This window comes from Monodon monoceros, unplaced genomic scaffold, assembly GCF_005190385.1.
Source record: "Monodon monoceros isolate NGI ecotype Baffin Bay Population unplaced genomic scaffold, NGI_Narwhal_1 Super_Scaffold_6, whole genome shotgun sequence".
In the NCBI taxonomy this organism is placed as follows: Eukaryota; Metazoa; Chordata; class Mammalia; order Artiodactyla; family Monodontidae; genus Monodon; species Monodon monoceros.
Genome location: NW_021703783.1, coordinates 10975565 through 11003242, shown reverse-complemented (window position 1 = coordinate 11003242; position 27678 = coordinate 10975565). Strand labels below are relative to the sequence as shown.

Here is a 27678-nt window from a genome sequence, read left to right as displayed (position 1 = left end):
ATCAGGGAGAAGTCATAAAGAAGTTATTGGCTTGTGGAAGCAGGACTGCGTGAAAAAATACAGAAGTTAGAGCAGTAAGAGATCTTAGAAATCGTCTGATCAAACCCTCTTCATTTGTAGAAGACAGAATTGAAGCTCAGAGAGGCTAAGAGGTTTGCCCAAGAAGATAGAGTACAAGGCTGAGGACCCATTTCCCAATTCTAGACTTCATTCATTTATCTGTGATAATGATAAGAAATGATGATGATAAGAAAAAAGTCTCATCAGTAAAACATATTCATACTTATCCCTTTCAGGATTGTGATGAGGGTCAAAAAAGTAACACACAAAAAAGTGATTTGTAAAGTATAAAGCGCTTTTCATGTTGAACATTCACCTGTTCTTTACTAGAATTCTGGGTTAAACAGCCTCAGAAGGCTAGGATTCATATATGCCTCAGAATACTACCTGGATCCAAAAACTAAATTCTACCTCTAATTCTACTTTGGAATCCTCTAGTTTTCCCTTAATGGAGGAAAAATTAGAGTTCTGCCCCCCACTTCTTCAGTCATGTCAAGGATGCTAGGACATTGGACTCAATCTAGTAAGTGCTTGTTGAGGACCTACTGTGTGCCAAGCAGTGCTCATCACGGAGTGAGCAAATCTCTTTCATGAAATGACTCACCTTCATGAAATGACTCACCTTGACACAGCATCAGATGAACTGCAGGCCAAATCCTATCCTTCTGGACGTCATCCAGTTATACCTACCTATCTGTGGGGTCGGTTATCGGAAATTTTAGCATAAGTAGATTTAGTTCCCTTCCCACAAGTTTAACCATTAGGATCAGTCGTTCATGAATCACAAGCCACATGAATTCACAAGACACAAATTCAAAAAGGCAGTGAACAGTTGGATGGAAAACTAAATGAGGAAAGTGTGCTTCATCTTAAGCATATCACCGTACTGAAAACACATGAATCTGTAGGTTTATTTAATTGAAAATGCTGAAGGTAGAAATCTCAAAAAGTCTGCAAGGAGCTAGGTGATCCTGGAAAACCTCCAAGGGATGTTGGAGGATAATTAATTGTACGCCCTCATTATTATACATAAGATATGTGATAGTGGTCCAAAACCCAAGTGTCTATAGGAGCCAAACACAGGACACAGGAGTGCTTCACTCGTGTGAAGTAGACTTGATGGAAAGCACTAGGAATAGCAGGCACACTAGTAAAACGTGAGTAAAGTGTGTGCATTCTTTTTTTAAATAATACTGTGAGCACCAAAGAAAACACATCTGTGGATAATAGCTGACTTCATGACTGCTGGTATGTCACACGCAGAAAATATCAGTGATGGTCTCTTTGTTCAAATGTTCTGTCTTTATTTTCTTTTAGGAAACATCAATATATGTATTTATAATGTTTTATATTACATAAAATATATAAATATATAGTTTTAAAATATTTATAGAGGCTTTCATAGGTTTTTGCCATATGTTCCGTAAGCTATTAAATCCTCAGCCTCTTACATTCTACTGCCTTCACCCCACAAATATTTACTGAGCGCTTCCTATACCCCAGGTTCTGGTCTAGGTAGACCTTGAGGGTTTTTAGAACTGTGATCCAGGCAGTTTTAGGGAAGGCGTTGCCATATCTCCTCACCCAAATCCTGGCATTACCTAGTCAGCTTGGAAGGCAAGTGTGTGTTCTGCCCCATCACCAGCATCAGTATGGTAGAGGGACTTAAAAATAAAAGCAAGTTGGGGACCTCTGGGCCGCTCACCCCTGCCTCAACCTCGCGATCTCAATGCTGAACGCACAGACCTGTGGACTGCCCCGGAACACCTGCGCCAAGCCAACATCTCGCAGAAAGGAGACGTGTACAGCTATGGAATCATCGCCCAGGAGATCATCCTGCGGAGAGAAACCTTCTACACGCTCAGCTGTCGGGACCAGAAGGGTGAGAGTCTGACCCTTCGGGGGCCTTCCCTGGGACCCAGCAGGAATTCTAGGCTGACTGAGACCCCGAGGTTTCTGTGACCACATCTCAGTCCCTCATCTGCGAAAACAATATCACATCTACCCTCCACACTCCACAGGGTAGTTGGAGGAATTCAGGGACAGTACGAACGTTAGAGAGCTCTGAAAAGCATAGGCCAATATACCACTGCCAGCTGCCACTACCGCAATTTTGTGAGTTAGAGAATCTCGCCTTACAATTTCTTGCTTTCCTTCTGATTCCAGTAAGAGACGTGTGTCTGCTTCACACCTGAACTAGATCACTCTAGCGGGACAACACATATTTTACTTCTTACTAAGAGCAGATCTATGGTTTTGTCACATGTCCTCTCAGGGAGGAAACGTCTCCTTCCGTTCATCCAGTCCTCGCTTTACTGAGCACTTATTACGTGCCAGCTCTTACCTGTCTGGGGGATGGAGGTGGCTAAGGGATATAGGGAGGACAGGCTAGGGTCTTGGTCAGAGGAAGCCTCCCTAAGACAGTGGTCTCTGAGTTAAGTTTTAAAGGGTTAGTAGCCTTAACTTAAGGTAATCTCCTGGGTGTAAGGGGGCATGAGACCCCTTCGCCTGGTGGATCATCCATTCATTCACATCTGTCTGTCAAGTGCTGGCCTAGGCTCTGCCACGCTCCCACTGGGTACCCACCCAGGCACGGTGAACCAATTCAGAGTCTGGAGGCTGCTGCTAAAATTCCTTCACGCTGCATTCTTTCTTGTAATTTGAATTCTTCCTACCCCACCAGAGAAGATTTTCAGAGTGGAGTATTCCGACGGAGTGAGACCCTTCCGCCCTGATCTGTTCCTGGAAACAGCAGAGGAAAAAGAGCTGGAAGTGAGTATATCTCCCTGCATGGAGTTTTCCTGGGCCTCTGCAAGAGGACCAAAGACTTGGTGGATTAACACAACAGAAATGTATACGCTTACAGTTCTGGAGGCCAGAAGTGTGAAATGAGTTGCCAGAAGGTCATGCTTCTTCCATTCCTTGCTCCTTCCAGGAGCTTCTGGTGGCTACTGACATTCCTTGGCTTGTGGCCACAATGCTCTAATCTCTGCTTCCAGGCCACATTCTCCTCTTCTGTCTGTCTAATCTCCCTCTCCTTCCCTCCTATAGAAGGATACATGTGATTACCCTCAGGCCCATCAAGATAATCCAGATTATCTCCCCATGCAAGACCCTTCACTTAATCATATCTGCAAAGACCCTTTTTCCAAATAAGGTAACTGGTTCCAGGGGTTGGGACACACCCTTGAGAGCCGCTATCAGCCTACCATACTCCCAACTCAGGAAGGAGCTTAAGTACACATTACATTCTCGATTTTTAGGAGCTAAAAGAGCAAGATTCCATGTGATACCCATATTAAGCTTATAAATACTACCTCCTGGTTAAAAAATAAATACGCCAACATCTAGAAACAATAGAGAAATGTACTTTCACTATTTCTATCCTTCCCCTGAAGAAAATGGAGATTTCCTCTGTATCTGCTTAATTTTTTTGTAATCCCTCACAGAGGCCTTTAAGGGCTGTGGGAAAAAAAATTCTAATTTTTTTTTTAGAATTTTATCTGAGCGTTTATAATCCAGAAGATGGTAAGTAAATGTTTAAAAAATATTTATGGTCGGGGGGCTTCCCTGGTGGTGCAGTGGTTGAGAGTCCGCCTGCCAATGCAGGGGACACGGGTTCATGCCCCAGTCCGGGAAGATCCCACATGCCGCGGAGCGGCTGTGCCCATGAGCCATGGCCGCTGAGCCTGCGCGTCCGGAGCCTGTACTCCGCAACGGGAGAGGCCACAGCAGTGAGAGGCCCACGTACCGCCAAAAAAAATATATATATATATATATATATATATTTATGGTCGTTAAAAATTTTTTTTAAACTTTTGTTCCTTGCAGGATAAAGATAAAAATATTTTGTTTTAATTTGCAAGCAACCTGCCAGATGCGGTTATGGCCAGACTCTGCTGGGCATGAATGGGCCATTTTTACTTCTTTCTCTCTTTTGCAGCATTAAAGGCAAGTTGTACCCAGGGTTCTGAGCTACATCTGCTTCTATCCTTGCTTCTCCTCATGCCTTCCTTTCCTCCTGCTTTTCTGGATCCTGGGATTCCTCCCCACACATCAGCATCTCTCTTCTCAAACCCTCCTTTCTAGCCTGAGTGTATCCACATGTCGTTTACAACCTCTTTCACCAAAGCATCCTCCTTATCAGTTCACTCGTGTGGCTGGATGGTTCTGGAGTTGGATATGAGGAATTCGACTGCATTATCTAGTAGCTGGTTCCAACAGAATACAGGCCCAAAACTCCAAGACTTGGCAATGCCTGAAGAGCATCTGCTGTTTCACGGGCGGTGCCGTATCAGCCCATTTGTCAGTGCTTCTTCTGTCCCTTCTTTGCTAAGGCATAAGCCAGCAGATCGTTTTCCCAGGCAGGAGCATCACCTAGTGGTGAGTACAGGCAACCACGGTTCCATACCGCGGTCCTGTCCCTCCCCAGGGACTCTCGTTAAGGCAAAAGAACGCAGGTAGGGACTGTATCTAGTACCATTTGTGATCCTGTTTGGGGTCAGAGTGAAGAACAAACTTTATTATTTAAAACAAATGGTTTTCACCATGCTTTTTGATCCCACAAAAGCTGCAAACAAGTGGTATCAAACGAAAGATGGTTTCACAGGCTTCCTCATGTCTCCCTCTCCCTCCGTACCTCCCCTTCCTCGCTTCTCTTCACCGCAGCTGGGCATTGCATCACCTGGGGAACTTAAAAATGTATAGATTAGTGTCCTTTGGCCATGCAACATCTGGGACATACTTATGCTAAAGAAACTATTCGTTGTTTATCTGAAATTCAGGTTTAACTGGGTGTCCTGTATTTCTATTTGCTATATCTGAGAACCCTAACAAGGCCCCTTCCCAAACCAGTTAATTCAGAATCTCCCAAAATCATAAGAAGTTTTGTGAACGCTCCCCAGGCGATTCCACGGTCAGGCATGGTTGAAAACTAACGTCATAGAGCCTCACTCATTTAGAGTCACTTGCCTCGTACTCACAGAGCCCAGCTCGTCCTGGGCACAAAGCCTGCAAACAAAGCCTGCACAAAGCCTGCAAACGTCCGTCCGTGAAGCATTTTGTCTCTCCCATCAACCCCACCTGGTCTAAATCAGTATCTCCGTTTTCCTTAGTTTAGGATCGAAGGGAAGGGTTGATGGTTTATCACAGGATACTGAATAAAGTTCCCTGTGCTGTACACTAGGACCTTGTAGTTTATCCATTCTAAATGTAATTGTTTGCATCTACTAACCCTACACTCCCAGTCCATCCCACTCCCTCCCCCCTCCCCTTGGCAACCACAAGTCTGATCTCTATGTCTATGAGTCTGTTTCTGTTTTGTAGATAGGTTCATTTGTGCCGTATTTTAGATTCTACCTATAAGTGATATCATATGGTATTTGTCTTTCTCCTTCCAACTTACTTCACTTCCACCTCTTCTTTCTTCCAGGTCTATCTGCTTGTCAAAAACTGCTGGGAGGAAGATCCAGAAAAGAGGCCAGACTTCAAGAAAATCGAGAATACACTGGCCAAGATATTTGGGTAGGGCTGAAATTTTTACTTTTCCCTTCTAATTTCAGATTTTTCTAATAATAGCTGACATTCTGTGGCAGCTAAGTATGAGAATGTCTTTTCTAATGAAAGATCACAGACTACAATACCTGTCTCCAAAAAATTAAAATGGTATGGAGATGAACAGACCATTTTCTTGGGGGAATAATCACTTGAAACGTTAAGTACTGTACTCAAGGGCAAAACTTGCCTGATTCGAAAATAAATTCTGACTGATCTGTTAAAAATATAGTTCCCTGACCCTTCTGCAGGTAACTAGGATTTAGAAGTCTAGTACAAATCTGCACAAAACCCTGGATAATTCTGAAGATCAAAAAGTTTCTTACAGTTTTAAAATCTTAAGATCAGCAACTTCGGCCTTAAGCACTTGAGCCATGAATCGGATTATAATTCAGGATCAAAAAAAGTAACATACAGTTATCCAGTAAGACTGAACTTTAGATTTCCCATGTTTTCGGTTAGCGTGCAGGGTGAGAAAAATAGCTCTGAGGTAAGAGTTAGGAGATCTAGTTTCTAGGCTAGGATCTAATAATAGCTAGTTGTGGGACATTGGGCAAAACACCCGAACTGGGTATCAATTTTTTTGCTGGTAAAATTGGAATGAAAAAGATGATTTCTGCAGTTCCTTCCAGCTCTTTCTGTAGTTCTCATCAAGTCAAAGACAGAGATACTTAGTGAAGCTAATTTAATAAAGCCCAGGACTGAGGTGGGGTAGAGCGAAGACAGTGAAAGTGTGACCATTGATTGTTTGATCTAAACCGTCATATGTGGAAAAGGAGCAGGAAATAATGAATGATTTATTATTTTCATTCCTTCCCAGACCTGTTACTAAGAGCAGATGAGACTGTGTGTGTGACAGATGAAATGTAAGCTTGTGAAGATAAAACTAGGCCCCTGATATTTAGCCTTTAATACGGTGGTTCTCAACTTGGCTGCACACTGAAATCACCTGGGGAGATTTTTAAACTACTGATGCCAGAATCCTACCCTAGAGAGTCTGGTGTAATTGATCTGGGTGCAGGCTGGCATCAGGAGTTTAAATAAGCTCCTCAAGTGATTAAAATACACAGCCAAGGTTGAGGAAACTGTTTTAATTGAATCAGTTCATCATGAAATAAGATAATCCATCTCTTACACCTGCTCCCTCACTCTTTCTACCCAGCTAGACTCCATAATGGTTTCCGGTAAGAATCTCCTAGGGACCTTGTTAAATATTTCTCTTAATCCCAAACCTAGCAGTTTCCAGTCATATAGGTCTGTGATAGGACTCAGAAAAGTACTCAATTTTTAACAAACATCCTGCCCCACACCAAGGGGATTATGATGTAGTCCATCTTTTTGAGTACAGAAATGGCAACTTGTAATCATTGTTGTGATAATGAAATGGTATGATCTATTCATCCCTTCACAACAGCTGTGTGGGACTCAGTGTGCCTCCCGACTGGGCTCTGCACCTAGGCGTGTCACAGGGTCACGAGAAGCTGCCATCTCATCTAAGTTGTCTTGATCTGACAAAATACTCCAGAGTTAGGGCTTTTGCTCTAGGACCCTGATTCTGTCTGTATAGGAGATACTATATAAGGTTCAGCTTTACTTTTCTTGGTCCTTTTCTTATATTCCCCTTTATTGCAAGTTGCTCCTTTTTAAAATTTTAGAAAATATGACTAAGCAAACAAGAAAGTAAAAACATCACCTGGTTTTTAATAGATGACCACCAGTTTTCAAAAATTAAAAATGGGATGATAATTTTTGCTGTTTTATAAACTGGCTGTTTTCACTTAATAATATAGAGGTAGCGTCTTTGTGTGTACCACGATTCTAATTTGTGTTTAATGATACATTCATATTCCATCGTTTCATATTTTAATCACTTTTTGTTACACATTTAGGTTATTTTTAAATGTTTGCTTGTGAAGAATACTGTGGCTTTCTTTGTAGTTAACTTTCAGCACATGCATGATTGTTTCCTTCGGATAATTCTTAGAAGTAGGGTTGATGGGCCGATCGGCATAAGCATTCTTAAAGCTTATGACACATTTTACCAGATTTCCCTCCAGAAAGGCTGTAATATATATTTTTCTTCCGTCTTACCTACATTGATTACCATTGTGCTCACATTTGTTTTTCTTTTTTTTAAATGTTATTTCTATTTCTTTGATCCTTCCTCAGGTTAAAAATTTTTGCTACATTTGTTGGTCATTTTTATTCTTAGTTTAATTACCTGTTTATGATATTTGCCCATTGTTTTAATGGATGCTCATGTTTTCTTGATAATATGGAGACCTCTTCATCTATCACTACCTACAGCCTTTTCCATGACCAAAAAAATGAAACTTACATGGATACCTTGATCCGACGTCTGCAGCTGTATTCCCGAAACCTGGAACATCTGGTGGAAGAAAGGACACAGCTGTACAAGGCAGAGAGGGACAGGGCTGACAGGCTTAATTTCATGTTGCTCCCAAGGTAAGGAAGTCCTCCCGTGGACGTGATCTTCCAGACTCCGCAGACATGCTCAGCCCTTAAGGCTGAAAGCCAAAGCATATTTGTCTAGCATTGGTTTTCTCTGTATGTATATAGGATTGGTCCCTTTCGCATATTCTTCAACAGATTGTTGTGTTTAAAAATGCACATATCCCCACTTTCACAGGCACTGCTCTAGATATACTTGAACAATTTAATATGTACAGAACATGTATCTATTCTGGATGCTAGTAAATAAATAAGAATCATACTGTATTAGGGGTTGTGACAACATTATTGAATTTTTTATGTATATAAACCATATGTTTTAGAGTGGTTTCTATCAGTCTTATTTTACACTTCTATGACACTGTGAACTAAAGAAGAAGAATTTTTTAAAATCAAAGGTGAAGAAAGAGACCAAAAAATTTGTCTGTTTCAATAATAAGCTATAGGTAGAATCTCTAAACCTTCAGAAGTAAACTGCTCACCTTCAGACTGAGTTGGAATGTATTAAAATAAATTATGCTATTTCCCACCAAACATTTTAATTTAGTGCTGATTTAAATATAACATGTTGTTACTTAGTGCATTTTAGTCAAGTTTATATTGTACAATAAAATATGAGAAAATATATGTTTTTAAAAATTCATGTACCTTGCTAAGCCTTTGCACTGTCTAAATAGCTAGAAGAAAGAGGTTGTTTTCCAGTGGCTGTGTGGTGCCATGGAAGGAGCATGGACGGTAGAGTTAAGGTGACCTGGGTTCCAGCATCTCTTGGCCACTTCTGCTAAGTGTGGGACCTTAGGCACTGTCTCTCCCCAGTCCAAAAATGGAAATTAAAGTTTTCCTACAGAATCTGTGAGCTTTAAGGCATTTTCAGGTACTGTTAGTTTCTTTGCTTTCTTCTGTCTGCCTCAAAGTAGAGGCCAAATTACAAGAAGTGGGAGCATCTTTAGTGGAGAAGGTATGGTCCCACTCTCCCCAGGTGTCTCATCACACAGGCATCTACGGGCTGATCTCTATTTTGTGAAACAATATTACAACCATGACAGAGGAGAAATAAATTAAGGTTGAAATCCCAGTTTAACATTTTATAAGTGTTGGTCCTCAGGTAATAACTAAGAAATGTTAAGATAAGCAAGAAATTAAAATGTGAACAGCTGGGAGATAGGTTGGACCAAGGGACCCACAACTGTCATAAGTGAGAGGTAATGCTCTCTGCTCAATGAGTGATAAACTGTCCTCTTAGATTAAGCATAAGCGAGGCAGTGTCGCATTGGGTGAAATCATGGAAACTGAGGTCAGCTAGGCCTGACTTCAAATCATGGTTCCACCACCTACTTGTGATCTGCAGCCTTGGACAAGTTACCTAAACACTGCAAGCCTCAGTTTCCCATCATAGGCTGGCTCAAAGAATCCTCTAAAATAATGTGCACAATATAAGGTACTTAGCACAGTGTCTGTAACGTCCATCGTTGTTATTACTATGCATAGTAGTTACGACTTTTATATATTGCTTGCATTAATTATTTTGAACCCATGCTCATTGAGCATATCAGCTCTACATTAATAAAGGAATGATTTTGAGCTCATATGAGTTGTTTTCTAAATAAAGAAATAGTTTCTCTTCTACAAGCCTGAATGAGGAGGTAGGAGTTACACACATGCCCTGTTCAGCCATCTGGCCCTGAAGAAAGCCTAATGCAGAACCCACGTGCCCTCAGCCTGGCATTGGTACCCTGGGCATAGGCTGGAGCCCTTATTATTCACTTTAGAGATGGAGTTTCTGTTAGTGCTCTGTGAATGTTCTTTATGTAATGCATCAGTCCTTGCCTGGCCTTTCAGGCTGAGTTGTGACAAAAACAACATCCTGATGATTTAGCTGCCTTCCCAGCTTTTTGATGGTTTTAACCAATAATGACACTCACGGTTTGAAACAGCTGGCTCAGCACCGTGGATTTTTTTCCTACCCTTGGTTCAGTGTGCCATGTTGACCACTAGACGGGAGATGTTCCTGTTGGATCACCAAAGATTGTAGAGCAAGGGCTGCAATACACAGTGACTACAGGGCAAGTCACTTTGATCATTTATATACAAGTTCTTTATATTTGCAAAAGAAAACTAAAATATACATGCATGACACCTAGAAGAATCCAAAATAAATATTACAGCAAAATTGTAAATAAGTTGCAGGTAGGAGCCAGATACTACTTAGACACTTATTTCACAGTACTCCTGGGGGTTTTGAAACAGGTTAAAATAGAAGTTTTTTCTACCTATGGAAAAAACTACCTACCTCTGGGAAGCACTTCTAAGACTCTGTATACTGTGTCAAAAACCTGTTATCAAAGTTCACCAGGTTAAGTCATAGCCCTTCCTTCATTTATCCACCAACATTAGTTCCTTTCTCAGGTAACATACTATTTTCTAAGCTCATATGACTTTTCAGCTATAAGCAGTAAAATGAAGGGCAAAGATGGCGAAATATCCAATCTTATCATTAGTCTATATAGCCTCCAAATAATCTGCACCCTTCTACGGGGCACGTAAAGAACCACCACCCCAGACGGGCCCCTGCGAATCTAACCAGCCACACGGCAGGGATGGTTTTCAAGTTCCCAAATTTCATCATCGTACCAACTGAAGGGACCTCCCTTGATGCTCTGAAGGTTTTCTAAATGAGTTTTGGGAATGCTGGTGGTTGATTGGCTGTCTGTTTTCCAGGAAAGTGCCAGACCTTCTTCCTTTACTACAGCCAGCACACCTCCAAATCTTCCCCATCACCCCGAGGATCCGAGGCCTGGGTTGTGCAGGAATGTGATGCAATTACAAGGCTGAAGGATGGGAGTTACTGAGTTCCAGCACTGGCTCTGCCCTCAGTGGCTCTGGGACCTTGAGCAAGTCATACTTTTTTATTTGGTTGGGTTTTTTTGGCTGCACCGTGCAGCTTGTGGGATCTCAGTTCCCCAACCAGGGATTAAACCCAGGCCCTGGACAGTGAAAGCATGGAGTCCTAACCACTGGGCCACCAGGGAACTCCCCATACTTTCTTTTTAAGCCTCAGCTTTCTCATCTGGAAAAGTAAGGGATTTTATGACCTCTGTCGTACCTCCCAGCTTGCAGGCGGTCCATACTCTGGTCCTTAACCAAGTGATCCCAAAGGCAGACAAGGAACACGCAGCCTCATGTCAGCACCCCTCCACCCCATTTACTCAATGAAAAGGCAACTTGGCACATAAAGGAAGCGTGGCATCTCTTCTTGTGGTTCTTCTCTCTTAATTCTGAGCCTAATATACTGCCCTTTATGTCTGTTCAACAGAGATAGTCTAAGTTGCTTCTATTCGACTTGTGCAGTTTTAGCAGAATTTTAACTTGTTTACGTGGTAACTGATGTTGCTTTTTAAAGGACCCAATTCTGCTCCAAAATGTTTCAAATAAATCCGGGTTCAGAATATATCAAAATTCATTTTAAATACATTATTTCTTCATAGTGATATTAAACAAGGCCGTGTTAAATATGCCAGGGAAGTAAAACTATTTACTGATGAGAAAGTCAGATCTGATAGCTATCGTGAGTCAAGCTCTTACATCAATGACACACTCTCCTTCTCGGCTTCTGGATGTAGAGCTCTATCTAGAAGAAGCTATCAATAGAGAGGTAAAAAGTGAGCAAGTATTAGGATTGTGTAAGTATTACAGTTATGTGTACATGTATATTAGTGTTATAATCAAGTATTAAATTAATACTGAACCTCCTATTCATCTGAGGTCAAATACATGTGTTACGTGTGTGTGTAGTATATTCATACATTTGGTTTATGCAAACTATCTTTGCTTCCTAGCCACACAATTCACTGGAAATCCCCAATTTTAGAATTCCTGGTGGACAATTAGTACAGCCTCAAAGATTTCTGTAGGGGAAGAAGAAATTTGCTGAAGTTGAAGGCCTTGTTTTTCTCTTCCTCATCTAGGCTGGTGGTCAAGTCTCTGAAGGAGAAAGGCATAGTGGAGCCTGAACTATACGAGGAAGTTACAATCTACTTCAGTGACATTGTGGGGTTCACCACCATCTGCAAGTATAGCACCCCCATGGAAGTGGTGGACATGCTCAACGACATCTATAAGAATTTTGACCACATTCTCGATCACCACGACGTGTACAAGGTAACCACTTCACCTAATAGGCTGAATGATGGTTCAGCCCCAGGTCAGCAGATCCAGAATTGGTTGTTTCTGTTATTACAGTCCTCCGTCGCTACCCACTAGCCCCTCTGCCCCAGGATTGGTTCCAGGACCCCCATGGATCCCCAAATCCCCAGATGCTCAAGTCCCTTGTATAAAATGGCATATTTGCATATGACCTATGTACATCCCCATGTACTTTAAACCATCTGTAGATTACTTATAATACCTAATACAATGTAGATGCTATATAAATAGTTGCTGGAGTGTGGCAAATTCAAGTTTTACTTTTTGGAACTTTCTGGAATTTTGTTTAAATATTTTTGATTCATGGTTCATTGAATCCACAGTGCGGAACCTGTGGATACAGAGGCCAGCTCTACTCAGGTCTTGTCCTTTGTAATTTAAGATTTAATGAATTAGTGGTTGAATCTGAGCTAAAAGTGAAGGGAAGTGGAAGAATAAGAAGGGTTGTAAGTCGAAATGACCTTGTGACTTTAAGGACCAATATGAAAGACACAAAATACAGTCCAGCAGGAATGAATTTGGGGTGTTAAATTTAGGGAAAGTGGTTTCCTCTTCAGTCATCTTCACAAAATGGGCAGTGTTTAGGCTGATTATGAATGAAGGAGAGAAGGTACCAGAGTTATTCTCAGGAGAATTGGAATCTTTTGTCATTGTTGCTGAAGTAGCAAGCATCGTTCGAAGAAGAGTAAAGAACAGAGCTGGATCTGTTGCCTGACCAGGATGCCGGCCAGTTCCGGGCTGATAATGTCTGAATCGGAAGAGTAAAGGAGAATTGCATTCCCACATTTTCATGTTGGAAAAGCAGCAGAGCATGTGGAACAAGTAACTTCAGAATTAGAGCTCTTTATTCAAATCCCAGGTTGCCCCACCTCATTGCATGACCTCATAAAATATAGTATTTAATTTCAGCAAGTCTCAATCTACCTATCTGTAAAATGGCACAATAATACCTAACTCAATGGATTATTTTGAAGATTACTGAGATAAACAATATGACTAAAACTCTGTATGCTTAAGTTTAGGGGTCATTCATGTAACAGTCTGTTATGATGGTTTTACCCACAGGGAGGACTTCCTTTTAGGATTTATCTTAGCCCAGTCCTCACCCTATGTAGATCAGAAAGCCATGCTAACAAGAGTTCCCGTTGAATAGAAAATGATTATGCATTTTTTTTTTTTCTTTTGCGGTATGCGGGCCTCTCACTGTTGTGGCCTCTCCCGTTGCGGAGCACAGGCTCCGGACGCGCAGGCTCAGCGGCCATGGCTCACGGACCCAGCCACTCCGTGGCATGTGCGATCTTCCCGGACCGGGGCACGAACCCGTGTCCCCTGCATCGGCAGGCGGACTCTCAACCACTGCACCACCAGGGAAGCCCGATTATGCATTTTAGAGATACTCAGCAAAATGAAGTTAACTAACCAACACACGTGAACTATGTATATGATTATGAAAATATTAAAAGGGAGAACATTTATCAAAGAATAAATAAGTCTACTACCTATTGCAAGAAAAGTGATTGGAATCATAGTACAAGAAAGTGTATTATGTCTTAGAGGAACCTATAATTATTATTATTTATTTTTTTAACATCTTTATTGGAGTATAATTGCTTTACAATGGTGTGTTAGTTTCTACTTTATAACAAAGTGAATCAGCTATACGTATACATATATCCCCATATCCCCTCCCTCTTGCGTCTCCCTCCCACCCTCCCTATCCCACCCCTCTAGGTGGTCACAAAGCACCAAGCTGATCTCCCTGTGCTATGTGGCTGCTTCCCACTAGCTATCTGTTTCACATTTGGTAGTGTGTATATGTCCATGCCACTGTCTCACTTCGTCCCAGCTTACCCTTACCCCTCCTGGTGCCCTCCAGTCCATTCTCTACATCTGTGTCTTTATTCCTGTCTTGCCCCTAGGTTCATCAGAACCTTTTTTTTTTTTTTTTAGATTCCATATATATGTGTTAGCATACAGTATTTGTTTTTCTCTTTCTCACTTACTTCACTTTGTGTGACATACTCTAGGTCCATCCACCTCGCTACAAATAACTCAATTTCGTTTCTTTTTATGGCTGAGTAATATTCCATCATATATATGTGCCACATCTTTATCCATTCATCTGTCGATGGACACTTAGGTTGCTTCCATGTCCTGGCTATTGTAAGTAGAGCTGCAATGAACATTGTGGTACATGACTCATTTTGAATTATGGTTTTCTCAGGGTATATGCCCAGTAGTGGGATTGCTGGGTCGTATGGTAGTTCTATTTTTAGTTTTTTAAGGAACCTCCATACTGTTCTCCATAGTGGCTGTATCAATTTACATTCCCACCAGCAGTGCAGGAGGGTTCCCTTTTCTCCACACCCTCTCCAACATTTATTGTTTGTAGATTTTTTGATGATGGCCATTCTGACCTGTGTGAGGTGATACCTCATTGTAGTTTTGATTTGCATTTCTGTAATGATTAATGATGTTGAGCATTCTTTCATGTGTTTGTTGGCAGTCTGTATATCTTCTTTGGAGAAATGTCTATTTAGGTCTCCTGCCCATTTTTGGATTGGGTTGTTTGTTTTTTTGATATTGAGCTGCATGAGCTTCTTGTATATTTTGGAGATTAATCCTCTGTCAGTTGCTTCGTTTGCAAATATTTTCTCCCATTCTGAGGGTTGTCTTTTCGTCTTGTTTATGGTTTCCTTTGCTGTGCAAAAGCTTTTAGGTTTCATTAGGTCCCATTTGTTTATTTTTGTTTTTATTTCCATTTCTCTAGGAGGTGGGTCAGAAAGGATCTTGCTGTGATTTATGTCATAGAATGTTCTGCCTGTGTTTTCCCTAAGAGTTTTATAGTGTCTGACTTTACATTTAGGTCTTTAATCCATTTTGAGTTTTATAATTATTTTTTGTCAAATAGTTTATAAAAAATGATAAGAGCCAAAGATGACTTTTCTGGTATTTGGAGGTGTTCTTAAAATTATATAAAGCCATTCAGATTATTTCAACATTGATAGAATTGTCATTACATCTGGATGATTCATATTATTATAAAGTACTTTCATATGGTTAAAATCCTTTATAGTGGGGACTTCCCTGGTGGTGCAGTGGTTAAGAATCTGCCTGCCAATGCAGCCGACATGTGTTCGAGCCCTGGTCTGGTAAGATCCCACATGCCGCGGAGCAACTAAGCCCGTGCGCCACAACTACTGCAGCCCGTGCACCTAGAACCCGTGCTCCGCAACAAGAGAAGCCACCACAATGAGAGGCCTGTGCACCGCAACGAAGAGTAGCCCCTGCTCGCCACAACTAGGGAAAGCCCGTGCGCAGCAACGAAGACCCAACACAGCCAAAAATTAATTTAAAAATTAATTTAAAAAATATTTTAAAAAATCCTTTATAGTTGTTTTATCAGCTATTTCACTAGGCTATAAAAACCCTGAAGAAATTAGCATAGAACTGGTCTTGAACTAGTCCCAGAAAAAGCGTACAGGGCCATGCTCATACTGAGTTCTCGAAAATTTTTGTATTTTTATGTGACTAACTGCTTCTGTTTGATTTCTTGTGCCATTAGAAGGGGCAGATTCACTAATGAGAAACTACTTCCACAGGTGGAAACCATTGGTGATGCCTACATGGTGGCTAGTGGTTTGCCTAAGAGAAATGGCAACCGGCATGCAATTGACATCGCCAAGATGGCTTTGGACATCCTCAGCTTCATGGGGACCTTTGAGCTAGAGCATCTTCCCGGCCTCCCAATATGGATTCGCATTGGAATTCACTCTGGTATGTAGTTGAGCATTGTAGCAATCGAGAACCGTATGTACTTCTGTGCACCGACTAAATCAGAAAGGTTAAAGGATCTTCAGACATGATCAATTTTCACATGAGGTTTACTCTTGAATCCTCCTGCCAAATACGAAGTCGAGTTACACATCCTGACATAATTAGACCTATAATTAGTCTCTAGAGAGTTCTAGGAAACGACAACCATGACAGCACTCATGGAACGATAAACACCAACCACAAACTGAAATACCAAGCTCCAGACTTCCTATTCAAGCCACCCTATTTACTATGTCATTTATCTCTTCCCCATTCCCTCCCTCTCCCCCACCCCCAACTTCTGTGTATTTTTTTTCCACTAAAATATTACAGTATCTTAAATGGATTATGTTATCTACAGGGGGAAAACATATCTGTTCAGATCCCTACAATAAAAGGGCGTTTATGTTCCCCCAACCCCTCAGTGGTACAGAAAGTACATGGATCACTTTAAAGACCATGAAACTTATCCAACCTTGAATGTAGAGATTTGAGAAGATGAGTTACGAATACAGCAAGTCCCCTACATACGAACCTTCAAGTTGTGAACTTTTAAAGATGCAAACATGCGTTCGCGTGTCCAGTCATGTAAGTTAGTTCACATGTCTGGCGTATGTTGTCACATGCGTGCATCCTCTACAAGTGGCTGTGCTTTTGTGTCCTTTACTGTACAGCACTGTTTAGAGTACAGTAGTGCAGTATCTTTATTTCAAGCCCAGGATGTCCAGAAGTGAGCGTAAAAGCAGCGATGACGTCGCTGGTACTACTGTGCTTTTCAAGGTACTGTACTGTAAGATTAAAAATGTTTTCTTTATTTTTTGTGTTTGTTTTTTTATGTATTATTTGTGTGAAAAGTATTATAAACCTATTACAGTACAGTACTATATAGCCAATTGTGTTAGTTGGTTACCTAGGCTAACTTTGTTGGACTTACGAACAAATTAGACTTAACACACTCTCGGAACAGAGCTCGTTCCTATGTAGGGACTTATGGTATTACAAAATATAGTGGTAGAGGAACTCAGAAGTCATCTAGATTAATCTTTTACAGGGCATAAATTATAGTTTCCAAGATAAGTAATAATATAACCACGTTTAGAACAAATAATCCCAGGACTCCCTGAAAACTCAATATTTTCAAAGTCAGCTCACTCCTTTATCAAATAGTTGTAATTGTTAGACAGTCTTTCCTTGTGTTAAAGTAAATCACATCTCCCTATAATTTCTTGTCATTGCCCCTTTATCTGCCCTCCAAGCCTCACAGAAGACACAGGGTAGAGAAAACCCAAGAGGTCACTCCAGGCTTTGTGGTGAGGGCCAGACAACTGCATTTGCAAAAGTCATCCTGTATCCACCGTGCCTAGCACAGAGTCAGACAGTAAATATTTGGTTGAGTAATGAATCACTGAGAGTCTCAGAGTGACAGTAACTAGAAGTTAAGAACTGCTGCCACATCTTTGACAGCCAGGGACATAGCTGTGGCCTTCCCCAGTCATGTCACAACCAAATTGTCGTAGATGTTTACATGTACACATAAGGGAACTGTTCGGCATCTCCCTGACCCATCACAAATTGTCGGGCCTGGAGGAAGGGACAGCAGCAGAACTGATGGAACCAGGGAGAGAGGATGGAGCTCTGGGTCCTGGTCCCCTCTCTTTTCCTCTGTGACCTACTCAATGCCTGAGTGACTGCCAGGGCCCAGGCACTGTCACATTGGGCTGGAATGAGAGTAAATAGTAGACACATATACCGGGACGGGTTTATCCCTAAGAAATTAAAAGGCTGCAGTTAAATATTGATAGTTGAAGACAAAACATAACATCTGCAGGCATTTTCCACCTCCAGGCCCTTCCCAGTTTTATCATTCCATTTTTGAAGTGACTAGTTAAGACACAGCCTTGGGAAGCTCAGAGACCTTTTTTTTTTTTTTTTAATTTATTTTATTGAAGTATAGTTGATTTACAATGTATTAGTTTCTGGTGTATAGCAAAGTGATTCATTTATACATACATATACTAGTTTGCATCTGCTAATCCCAAACTCCCAGTCTGTCCCTCCCCTCATCCCCCCTTCCCCTTGGCAACCACAGGTTGTTCTCTATGTCTGTGAGTCTGTATCTGTTTCGTAGATAAGTTCATTTGTGCCATATTTTAGATTCTGGGAAGCTCAGAGAGCTTCTAATCAGGTAGCTGCTGCTGTTTTTGCTTGTTTTTTATTTCTCTGTGGTTTGTTTTGTTTTTTGCATTGAACCTAACAGGGGAGGGTTCAGTATTTTTATTTTTTCAGTGTGCATAAACAATGAACAACTCAATGTTCAATTTTTTCAGTGTTCATAAACACAGAGTATTTGTAGGATGAATCTATCAAGAAACTCATAGAGGTCAAAACCCAGTCAGCCAACCATAAAATCAATAGTTACCTCTATCCAAAACCCGATTTTGCAGTTTCTGAGTTAATCTTTAACTTCGAAAATTTTAACTCCTTGCATTCCGTCATTCCACACAAATGCTTGCATGAGCAAACCCTTCTTTCCTACCTGATATGCCACTGTGCATCGCCTTGCCTTGGCTTTTGTTCTTCTTTTTGGAGTATCCTTGTGCGACAGGCTCCCCATTCTGTATTCACATGGTGCATGAAATGCTCAGGGAAGAAGATGCCAAGTCCTTGTCTTCTGGGTCTTCCATCATCAGGCCACCAATGCCAAAAAGCCTACTCTGACTTAAATAAAAATAAAATAAAACAAACTTGGGCCACTGAGCCTTAGAGTGTACTGTGCTGTCCAGCAGTTCAGAGCTCCGGGCTGTGTGGCTGGAAGGGAAGCAAGCAGTGGGATCGTCTTCATCCTTCCTGAGAGCCTTCTATTTAATATATTAAAGAGGGGGGCTTCCCTCGTGGTCCAGTGGTAAAGAATCCACCTTAACAATGCAGGGGATGCGGGTTCGATCCCTGGTCAGGGAACTAAGATCCCACATGCTGCAGGGCAGCTAAGCCTGCTGAGCTCACGCACCTCAACTAGAGAGCCCGCGTGCTGCAAACTACAGAGCCCAGGCGCTCTGGAGCCCACGCGCCACAACTAGAGAGAGAAAACCCACGTGCCATAACTAGAGAGAAGCCCGCGCGCTGCGACAAAAGATCCCGTGTGCCACAACTAAGACCCAGTGTGGCCGAAAATAAATAAAATAAATAAATAAATAATAAATCTTTATATATATGTGTGTGTATATATATATACATATATATACATACATATATACACATATATACACATATATATACATATATATATATATATATACACACACACATATATATATAATCTCAAGGAGCACTTTACACCTCTGCAGCCTGGATCTCTGGATGCCTTGTTTCTTGCCAATGCGCTTCTCTGTGCTAGAGCAAAATACTTTCTGAAAGCGTGATTTGAATAACGGTGCTCCCCCAGTGAATACATTGACTTAAAGCAAAAGTCACAGGTCGCATTTCCCACCTTGAACCGCTTCTCCATGAAATGAGGTATCGCGCGTCGTGACCCTGAGAAGAGGCCTGCCCCCCCCCCCCCCCCCCACTCCACTGTGTGACTTCTGTTGCCTCCACCTCTTGCTTTCTGTCCCTCTCAGGTCCCTGTGCTGCTGGAGTTGTGGGCATCAAGATGCCCCGTTATTGCCTGTTCGGAGATACAGTCAACACAGCCTCGCGGATGGAATCCACTGGCCTCCGTAAGAAGGGAGACTGCTTTTTTTAGAGGACAGAGATTCTGTCTTCCAGCAGAGGGGAATTGTAGGATAAAATGCAGAATAAGTTCCAGTGAGATGAAGAATGACTCTTCACACTGACTGGCCGTGAGCCTGGGTCAATCCAGTCCTTGCTACAAATTGCCGTTTACTGATAACTTTTTTTTTTTTTTTTTTTTTTTTTTTTTTTGTGGTACGCGGCCCTCTCACTGCTGTGGCCTCTCCTGTTGCGGAGCACAGGCTCCATGGCTCACGGGCCCAGCCGCTCCGCGGCACGTGGGACCTTCCCACACCGGGGCACGAACCTGCGTCCCCTGCATCGGCAGGCGGACTCTCAACCACTGTGCCACCAGGGAAGCCTTACTGATAACTGTTTTATTCTTCCTTTTTGACTCAGTTTTAGACTGTTATCATTAATTTGGGTTCATTTGCAATGCATTCAGGCATGCTCTACCTGGAATAGCCATGAAATTTAGCATAGATCCATATAAGTTAAACAGAAATTCCATTTAACAGAAATCTATTCAGGCCAAGGGTATGAACAGAAGAGCCTGAAGGGAAGGGCTAATGATGCCATAGCTTCTGCTTGTCTCTATATTGCCTGCAGACAGGAGGGAGTTCCTAGGACATTTAAAGTACGATGGTAGTTACACATATAGCCCGTAAAGCTGTGGCGTTGGACTTGGTTCCTGGAAGGAGCCTGATATCTGTGGCAGCGGCCGCCATTTACATGGCCTCACAGGCATCAGCTGAGAAAAGGACCCAAAACGAAATTGGAGATATTACTGGTGTTGCTGATGTTACAATCAGACAGTCCTACAGACTAATCTGTCCTCGGGCCCCAGATCTGTTTCCTACAGACTTCAAATTTGACACCCCTGTGAACAAACTACCACAGCTATAAATTTAGGCAGCTAATGTCAAGCTCCTGTGAACACTGAACTTTGCCTGATGTACATAGCCTATACAAAGTGCTGGATTGAGCCTTTAATAAGGAAAAACGAAAGACATGGTATGCATTCCAGGGCTAAATTTTTTTTTAGGTTTACTTTTTTTTTTTAATTTATTTATTTTTATTTATTTTTGGCTACGTCAGGTCTTCGTTCCTGCACGCAGGATTTCTCTTAAACTGAATAGAAATTCAGTGGGTTAGATACAGAGTATATACCCTGGTTCACTTTCCTATTCCTCTTTTATTTGGTTTTCCTTGGAATTGGTTTTAATAAAGAAAATGATAAGTATTTGTTATATGCAAAAGCTTATATTGCGTTTTTCTGGCAAGGTAGAGGCAGTGTGTGTTACATCTAGTAAATGCTCAATAAAGACCTATGACTATGATAATATTAGAAATATATACAAGAGAGAAAGAAAGCATTGGTAATGTGTGTGCGGGCTTACCAGACACTGGTGGTAGTATGGTATTTTGGCAGTCTACTGACAACCTGATACTGGTTTGAACTAGAAAATCACGGTGTAAAGGAAATAATAAAGTTGGGGCCAAACAGACAGGTTAAAATCATAACTATACAAGTCACTGTCTGTGTAAGCTTGGGAGGAAGTTACCTCATCTTTCTAGGCATCAGAAAGTTGAAGATACAAATTGAGGATGGGATTCCAACCTTGCTGGAAGTGTTTCTGGAAGGAGTTGAAGTGATGTGTTATTGAGCAGCCCTCTGGTACATGGTAGGCAGGCAATACGGGGTTTTCATTATTCTTACTGTTGTTACTGTCTGTGGCACCCAGAGTGGGAAGGGGTTATATAGTAATCAATCAGTGAATGAGATTGCCCTCACCACTTGTTTGTTAGAAGGATAACCGTTACCCCGGAAGAGTAAAATACGAGAAAATCAAGACTCTGTAACTCTCTCCAGAATCTTCACCTTGCCGCCAACACTTTAGCTACTTATTGGAATGTGTATATGGAGACACCAGAGCAAATTCCACCTTTTAAGCTCAGCACCACAGGCTAGATCCAAAGCCAGGCCCAGGGGCTCCCACTCTGAGCTGGGATGAGAATTTACGGGGCACAACCTAAGGAGCCCCCTCACTCAGGACCCTCTCTCTTCCCATGTGCGATAATAGTTCTTATCTCACTGATGATATTTTTAAGTATTTTTACTACAGTATCTAAGCTGCCAAGAGCACCTGTAATAAATATTCTGGCTCAAGGGGAAACAAATGGCGCCATATAATAGCTTTCAAAACGGGTGAGATTTTCATTGATCTATTTTGCATTTCCAGCCTTGAGAATTCATGTGAGTGGCTCCACAATATCCATCCTGAAGAGAACGGAGTGCCAGTTCCTGTATGAAGTGAGAGGAGAAACGTACTTAAAGGTAAGGAGTCCACAGAGACAGCACCCAGAAAAAAGCTCTCACCAGCACCTGGGGGATGCCTCCTTTGAGACTGGACATCCAATGTTCAGTATATTGATGAGCATGAGAATGAAGGGTGCTTTCCTGCTCTCCCCGCAATGATCACCCACCCTCCCCTGTAGGAGAAGCTACCACCGAAGACTATAAACTCAGAACATCCCTTTACTCCAAAGACCCCTCCTGATGTTTTGAACTATGGCCACTATGTTATAAAATGCTTTCACCATTTCTTTCACCTGTATCCAGGTTTGTCCCCGGTTCCCCCTCCACTCCCAAGAGCTAAGTCTATTGCAGGACTACTTTAGTCAAAGCCCCCCTCTCCCCACTTATGTCCTCGCTTTTACTGCAAGATGCTGCTACTCTCTAAGCCCACCTTTCTTGCTCTACTTTTCTGCGGTTCTGGACCAGTGAACCTCAAGGTGTGGCTCCACATTCTGACTCAGCATCGCCCGGGCACTTGTTACAATGCAGATGCCTGGACGCCCCCCACAGGCCTGCTGAGTCAGACTCTCCTCGGGTGTAGATCAGAAATCTGTACTTGAAACACGTACTCTATGTGACTGTGATGCGCAGGGAGATGTAAGAATCCCCGTTTCAGATGCGCCATGCTGCCCCGCACATTTAGAACAGCAGCCCTCGAGAGCCACCGCGCGTCTCCAGGTGGCCCACCGGCTGCTAGTTGAAGGCAACCGCACTCACAGTTGGTCTGAAGCCAATGATCGGCCAAGACCACCTGCCTCTACTAGTCATAGGGCCGCTGGCCTCAACTCTGTGACAACTGCGAGAGCCTCCTTTTAGGTAGTTGTGTCCAAACATCACACTTGCTTTTTTAGTTCTCCGTAAATACATTTTCTGCAGGGTGTTCCCCCCAAAACAGAAGTGGTCTAAGGATTATTACAGTCCAAACAGAGCCCCAAACCACAACTGTTTTGAATGAGTGATTTTTAAAAATATAAACATCCAGTCTCCTTTTCAAATACAAGCTCTAGCAAAAACAGAATTACCTGTGTTTCCCTTTATTTTATAGCCTCCAGATGGGCCCAGCCAGTGGTACTTAGTGAATGTTTATTACAATGCACATGCGTTTATAATTTACACACTTAATGTGGGGAAACTGTGGCACAAGTTTCGTGGCAAAGTTTTGGGACAAAAAGGGCCGGAATAAAACGTAGACAACAGAAACCAGTTGGATTCGTTGGCGTAGCAGGATTGCAGATGGATGTCCTTCCTTCTTCATTTAGAGCTCTTGTGCTGTTGCTGTGGTGATATTTTGAAATATCTTTTGGGAAAAAAGAAAATTCTACTTTGAAAAAACACGTCTGGTGGATGAGAGACTTATTTTTTAACAGGCACTTAGAAATAAAGATCGGTCTACAGATAATGCAAATCATATCAGGAACAGGTGCTGTCCTAAAATATAGGCACTGATGAGAAACTCAGAGGTGAAATGTCTTTTGGAAACAGATACTTGTCAGAACGGTGGGTCAGAACGATGGGCTAGAGGCGACTGTCTTGGTCTCCATGGTACACACCTTTCTTTTCTCTCTAGGGAAGAGGAACTGAGACCACCTACTGGCTGACCGGGGGGAAGGACCAGGAGTACAACCTGCCAACCCCTCCAACCGCGTAAGCTGCCTGCGGCTGTGATGGGGAGGGGTGGGGGAGGGGAGGTCTTGGCTTTGTAAGTTGTGCTACGTGCAGCCGGTTTAACTGTGGTCAAGTGCTTTGCCAGTGGCAGTGATGCAATGAATACAAGGTGAGAGACTACACACATGACAAAGCTTGGAAACCTCCCTTCTCTGACTGCTAGAGGGTTTCAGGTCTGCTCAGGAGACCAGAGGACAGTTTAGGGCTCCCTCCCTGCCCCTCTGGTCGTAACAAAAGTAGAGCAGCGGAACACACTGTACTGCATTGCCTCCCGTGCCTGCAGTGCTGTGCCGTCACCCGATGAAACAGGAACGCCCCCAGCTCCAGGACTGTGGTTCTGGGTCTTCACATGGAGCATGTGTTCCCCGTGAGATGAGGAAGACAGGTTTCAGGTCCAAGTAACCGGTTTCAGGTTCCCCTAAAGATGACTCAAATGGTCTTCCTGTGACTGCGATCAGTCACTGTGGCCATTGGAATGGCTTTTGCTGTGGTGGAGAAACCCTGTTTTGCAGACTCCTAGACGCAGGACCCAGACACATGGGGAAGACCGTAGAGATGCCAAGACAACCTAGATCGTCCCTGGGTCACGGGGGACCTGGCCCCTTATTAAGAGCACCCCAGGTCCCTTCTAAACTCTTGAAACCCTCCACCTGTTGTGAGCCCTCCCCAGACAAGCCACACTCCTAGGAAGGTGTGGGACCAATGTGTTTTCAGAGTTTCGTGGTGGCAGGGGCCTAGCACCCTCCTGGCTTCCTTTCCCCTCCCTGCAGAGGTATGTGTAAACCTAACCATGCCTCCGAATTCCGCAGCATGTTGTTTCACTTTGAAATTGAAATATATCAATAATTTCCTGCTCGAAATATATTCTGCTTTTCCTACAACTACACAGAGCAGGGATGACAGATCTTTAAGCTCATCAAGGGAAGGCAAGGATCATTTTGTGTTCTCTGGACTTCCTGTGTTCAGCCCAGAATAGGTGTTCAACAAGTATTCAGTGAATGGAACTGGCGGTTCTGGAGCTGAGGGATAGTCTGTATGAATTGCTGAGAAGATCCGTTTTCCCTCCGCACTCTCTCTCCAGGGAAAACCAACAGCGATTGCAAGCCGAGTTTGTAGACATGATCGCCAGCTCTTTACAGAAAAGACAGGCCTCAGGGATAAGGAACAGAAAACCAACCCGGGTAGCCAGCTACAAGAAGGGCACCCTGGAATACTTGCAGCTGAACACGACAGACAAGGAGAGCACCCATTTTTAAACCTCAGTGAAGTCTAAGGGCTCGGGCAAACTAAGCCCAGCTGCACTTGGGCAGGTGTCCTGAAGCTTCCATTTCCCTGACAGCTCAGTGGAACGGAAGAAGACTTAGATGCAACCTCTTCAGCCTCGGCTGCCCTGTCTGGAACACAGACTTGCTTCTGTGAATCAGATGTATGCCCTCAGTGCGATAATTACCTTTTATTCTGGGGCCCAATCTCAACAGTTACCCCAGGGAGCTTTGACCTGGGAAAGAAGAGGAATGAATGTACCATCTCGAAGTTGAGGAGGTTTTGTTCTTATTTCGCCTATTTTTGTTTTGTTTTGTTTACTGGCTCTTTTTCCTTCTGTATTCGTGATAGGATTCTTTTTTTAATTGTTGCAATTATATTTTAAGTACTTTGTCTCCATTAAATTATATTTAACTCATAATTTTTGCAGAAAATATGCAGTATATGAGGTAGGAATAAAAGTTAAGTGTTTCCTGGGTCTGTGGATGTATTTCCATCTTTTCCACCCATTTTTCCTGGAATGCACCATCCATCGCCTTGCACTCACTGAAAAACTGACTTAATTCCCCTGCACTGAAGGAGGGCAAAGCTAGCATCATTGCTCAGGGATACGAACCTTGACGTTTATCATTACCTGTGTGCATGTGGTAATTTTGTGTCTAGCCCTCTACCATAGGAGCTGGGCTAAATTCAAATCCTGTTTACCTGTAAAGACACATTACTTCAAATTCTTCAAACCCCCTTTCACATCCAGCAGCAATCTCTTGCCCCTTCTAATGGCACTCCAGCATGACTCGTCTGCTTGAAATCTCTGGGGAAAGGACAAAAGTCAGGTTGAGTAGACTAGTATCAGCAAGGGCAAGAACAAGCATGTAACACCCTGGCACTAAACCACTAAAACAACTGCTCTAACCACATCATGCCTCCCCAGGCCTCTGCCACAAAAGCCACCCCAGAGATTAAGAAACAGGTTATGTCTTCTCCATCACCTGGAAAAGCAGACAATCAAAAAGTAATAGGGCTTCCCTGGTGGCGCAGTGGTTGAGAGTCCACCTGCCAATGCAGGGGACACAGGTTCATGCCCCGGTCCAGGAGGATCCCACATGCTGCGGAGCGGCTGCGCCCGTGAGCCGTGGCCACTGAGCCTGCGCGTCCGGAGCCTGTGCTCCGCAACGGGAGAGACCACAACAGTGAGAGGCCCGCGTACCGCAAAAAAAAAAAAAAAAAAAGTAATAAATTATCTCCTGATATATAGGTTGAACACGTAATATGCAGCAAGAGTCCTTCCTTGGAATCTGGAGGTTTATAATCTGTCTGTGCCTCTGTGTCCAGCACAAGGAGACTTTATACACAGGGATGAGGTCGTGGCATGGAAGTTCTTGGTCATTCATTCATTCAGGAAACATATTTGACCTTCTCCTTTTATTCCAGGGACTGGGCTTAATGTAGGCGGTAGAGACATACAGTCTCTGCCAAACCTTGAATCTTATAGGAGAGAGAGAAATGGAAAGAGATAAGTGGGTGTGGGGACCAAGCAGCATCCTTGACAACAGGCAAACTTAGCAACTCTAAGGTCGACCAGAAAATTGTTTTTAATGCTCACAGGGCATTGATGAAAAACTTCTCAGTTGAAGGCTCCAGTGTTTGTATTCTATTATAGACTCTACGTGGTTGTAAAATATTTCTTGACCTTTAAACAGATGTGTGGCCTCGGCTTGACCACTTAACAGTGTGGATGTATAACACCAGTGATGACAGTGACTAAGAATAGTACTGGCCAAATTCCTTCTCTGCTCTTTTCTAGCTGTAAATTAATTAATGTCTCCAAGCCTCTGTTTCATTAATAAATCATTAATCATAATATCCACCTCAAGGAGTTGTTATAATGATTTTTTTTAATGAAATTTGTCAAGAACCTAGCACAGTGGTTCATATAGTAGATTTTCAACATATAACCTCTACCTTCAACTTTTCCCGCCTCTCTCTACTTGCTTAATTAGTCAGAACTAAAGCATTTCAAACACAGAACTTTCATGTGCAATAAGCATACTTCAGATGATTTTCTTTCAAGGATTGATTATAGAATTTTTCAAATGTACACAAAAGTAGAGAGAATAGCTTATGAATCCCCATCGAGTCATCATCAATTTCAAGAATTACCAATGTTTTCCCAACCTTGTTTCATCTATCTTCTACCAACTTTGTTTGTTTTACCAGATTGTTTTAAAAGAACTTCCAAATATCCTGTCTTTCACCTATAAATACCTCAATACATCTTCTTAAAAAAATTTTTTATGGAAGTATAGTGATAGAAAATGTTGTGTTTCAGGTATACAGCAAAGTGATTCAGTTTTATATATACATATATATGTATATAAACATATATATATATTCTTTTTCAGATCTTTTCCATGATAGGTTATTACAAGATATTAAATATAGTTCCCTGTGCTATAGGTCCTTGTCGTTTATCTATTTTATATATAGTAGTGTGTGCCTGTTAATCCCAAACTCCTAACTTATCCCTCCCCCCCCCCAACCAGTTGACAAACAGTTTA

General features: G+C 42.4%; 1 protein-coding gene and 1 long non-coding RNA gene across 2 annotated transcripts in view; one reads left to right on the top strand and one right to left on the bottom strand.

The window, feature by feature from the left end:
* GUCY2C (guanylate cyclase 2C) overlaps window positions 1–26115 on the top strand; it is a 77838-nt gene extending 51723 nt beyond the window's left edge. The window contains exons 18-27 of the mRNA XM_029206393.1: window positions 1805–1942; window positions 2744–2832; window positions 5492–5583; window positions 7921–8079; window positions 12051–12243; window positions 15891–16065; window positions 19722–19820; window positions 22077–22171; window positions 23760–23836; window positions 24939–26115. Coding sequence (XP_029062226.1) covers window positions 1805–1942; window positions 2744–2832; window positions 5492–5583; window positions 7921–8079; window positions 12051–12243; window positions 15891–16065; window positions 19722–19820; window positions 22077–22171; window positions 23760–23836; window positions 24939–25113 — 1292 coding nt within the window. The 3' untranslated portion in view covers window positions 25114–26115. The remainder of the gene's footprint in view (window positions 1–1804; window positions 1943–2743; window positions 2833–5491; window positions 5584–7920; window positions 8080–12050; window positions 12244–15890; window positions 16066–19721; window positions 19821–22076; window positions 22172–23759; window positions 23837–24938) is intronic.
* Window positions 4567–27678, bottom strand: part of LOC114885958 — a 64286-nt gene continuing 41174 nt past the window's right edge. The window contains exons 2-4 of the long non-coding RNA XR_003791222.1: window positions 25826–25931; window positions 7952–8002; window positions 4567–4752 (exon numbers count right to left, since the gene is read on the bottom strand). This is a non-coding gene — a long non-coding RNA (uncharacterized LOC114885958). The remainder of the gene's footprint in view (window positions 4753–7951; window positions 8003–25825; window positions 25932–27678) is intronic.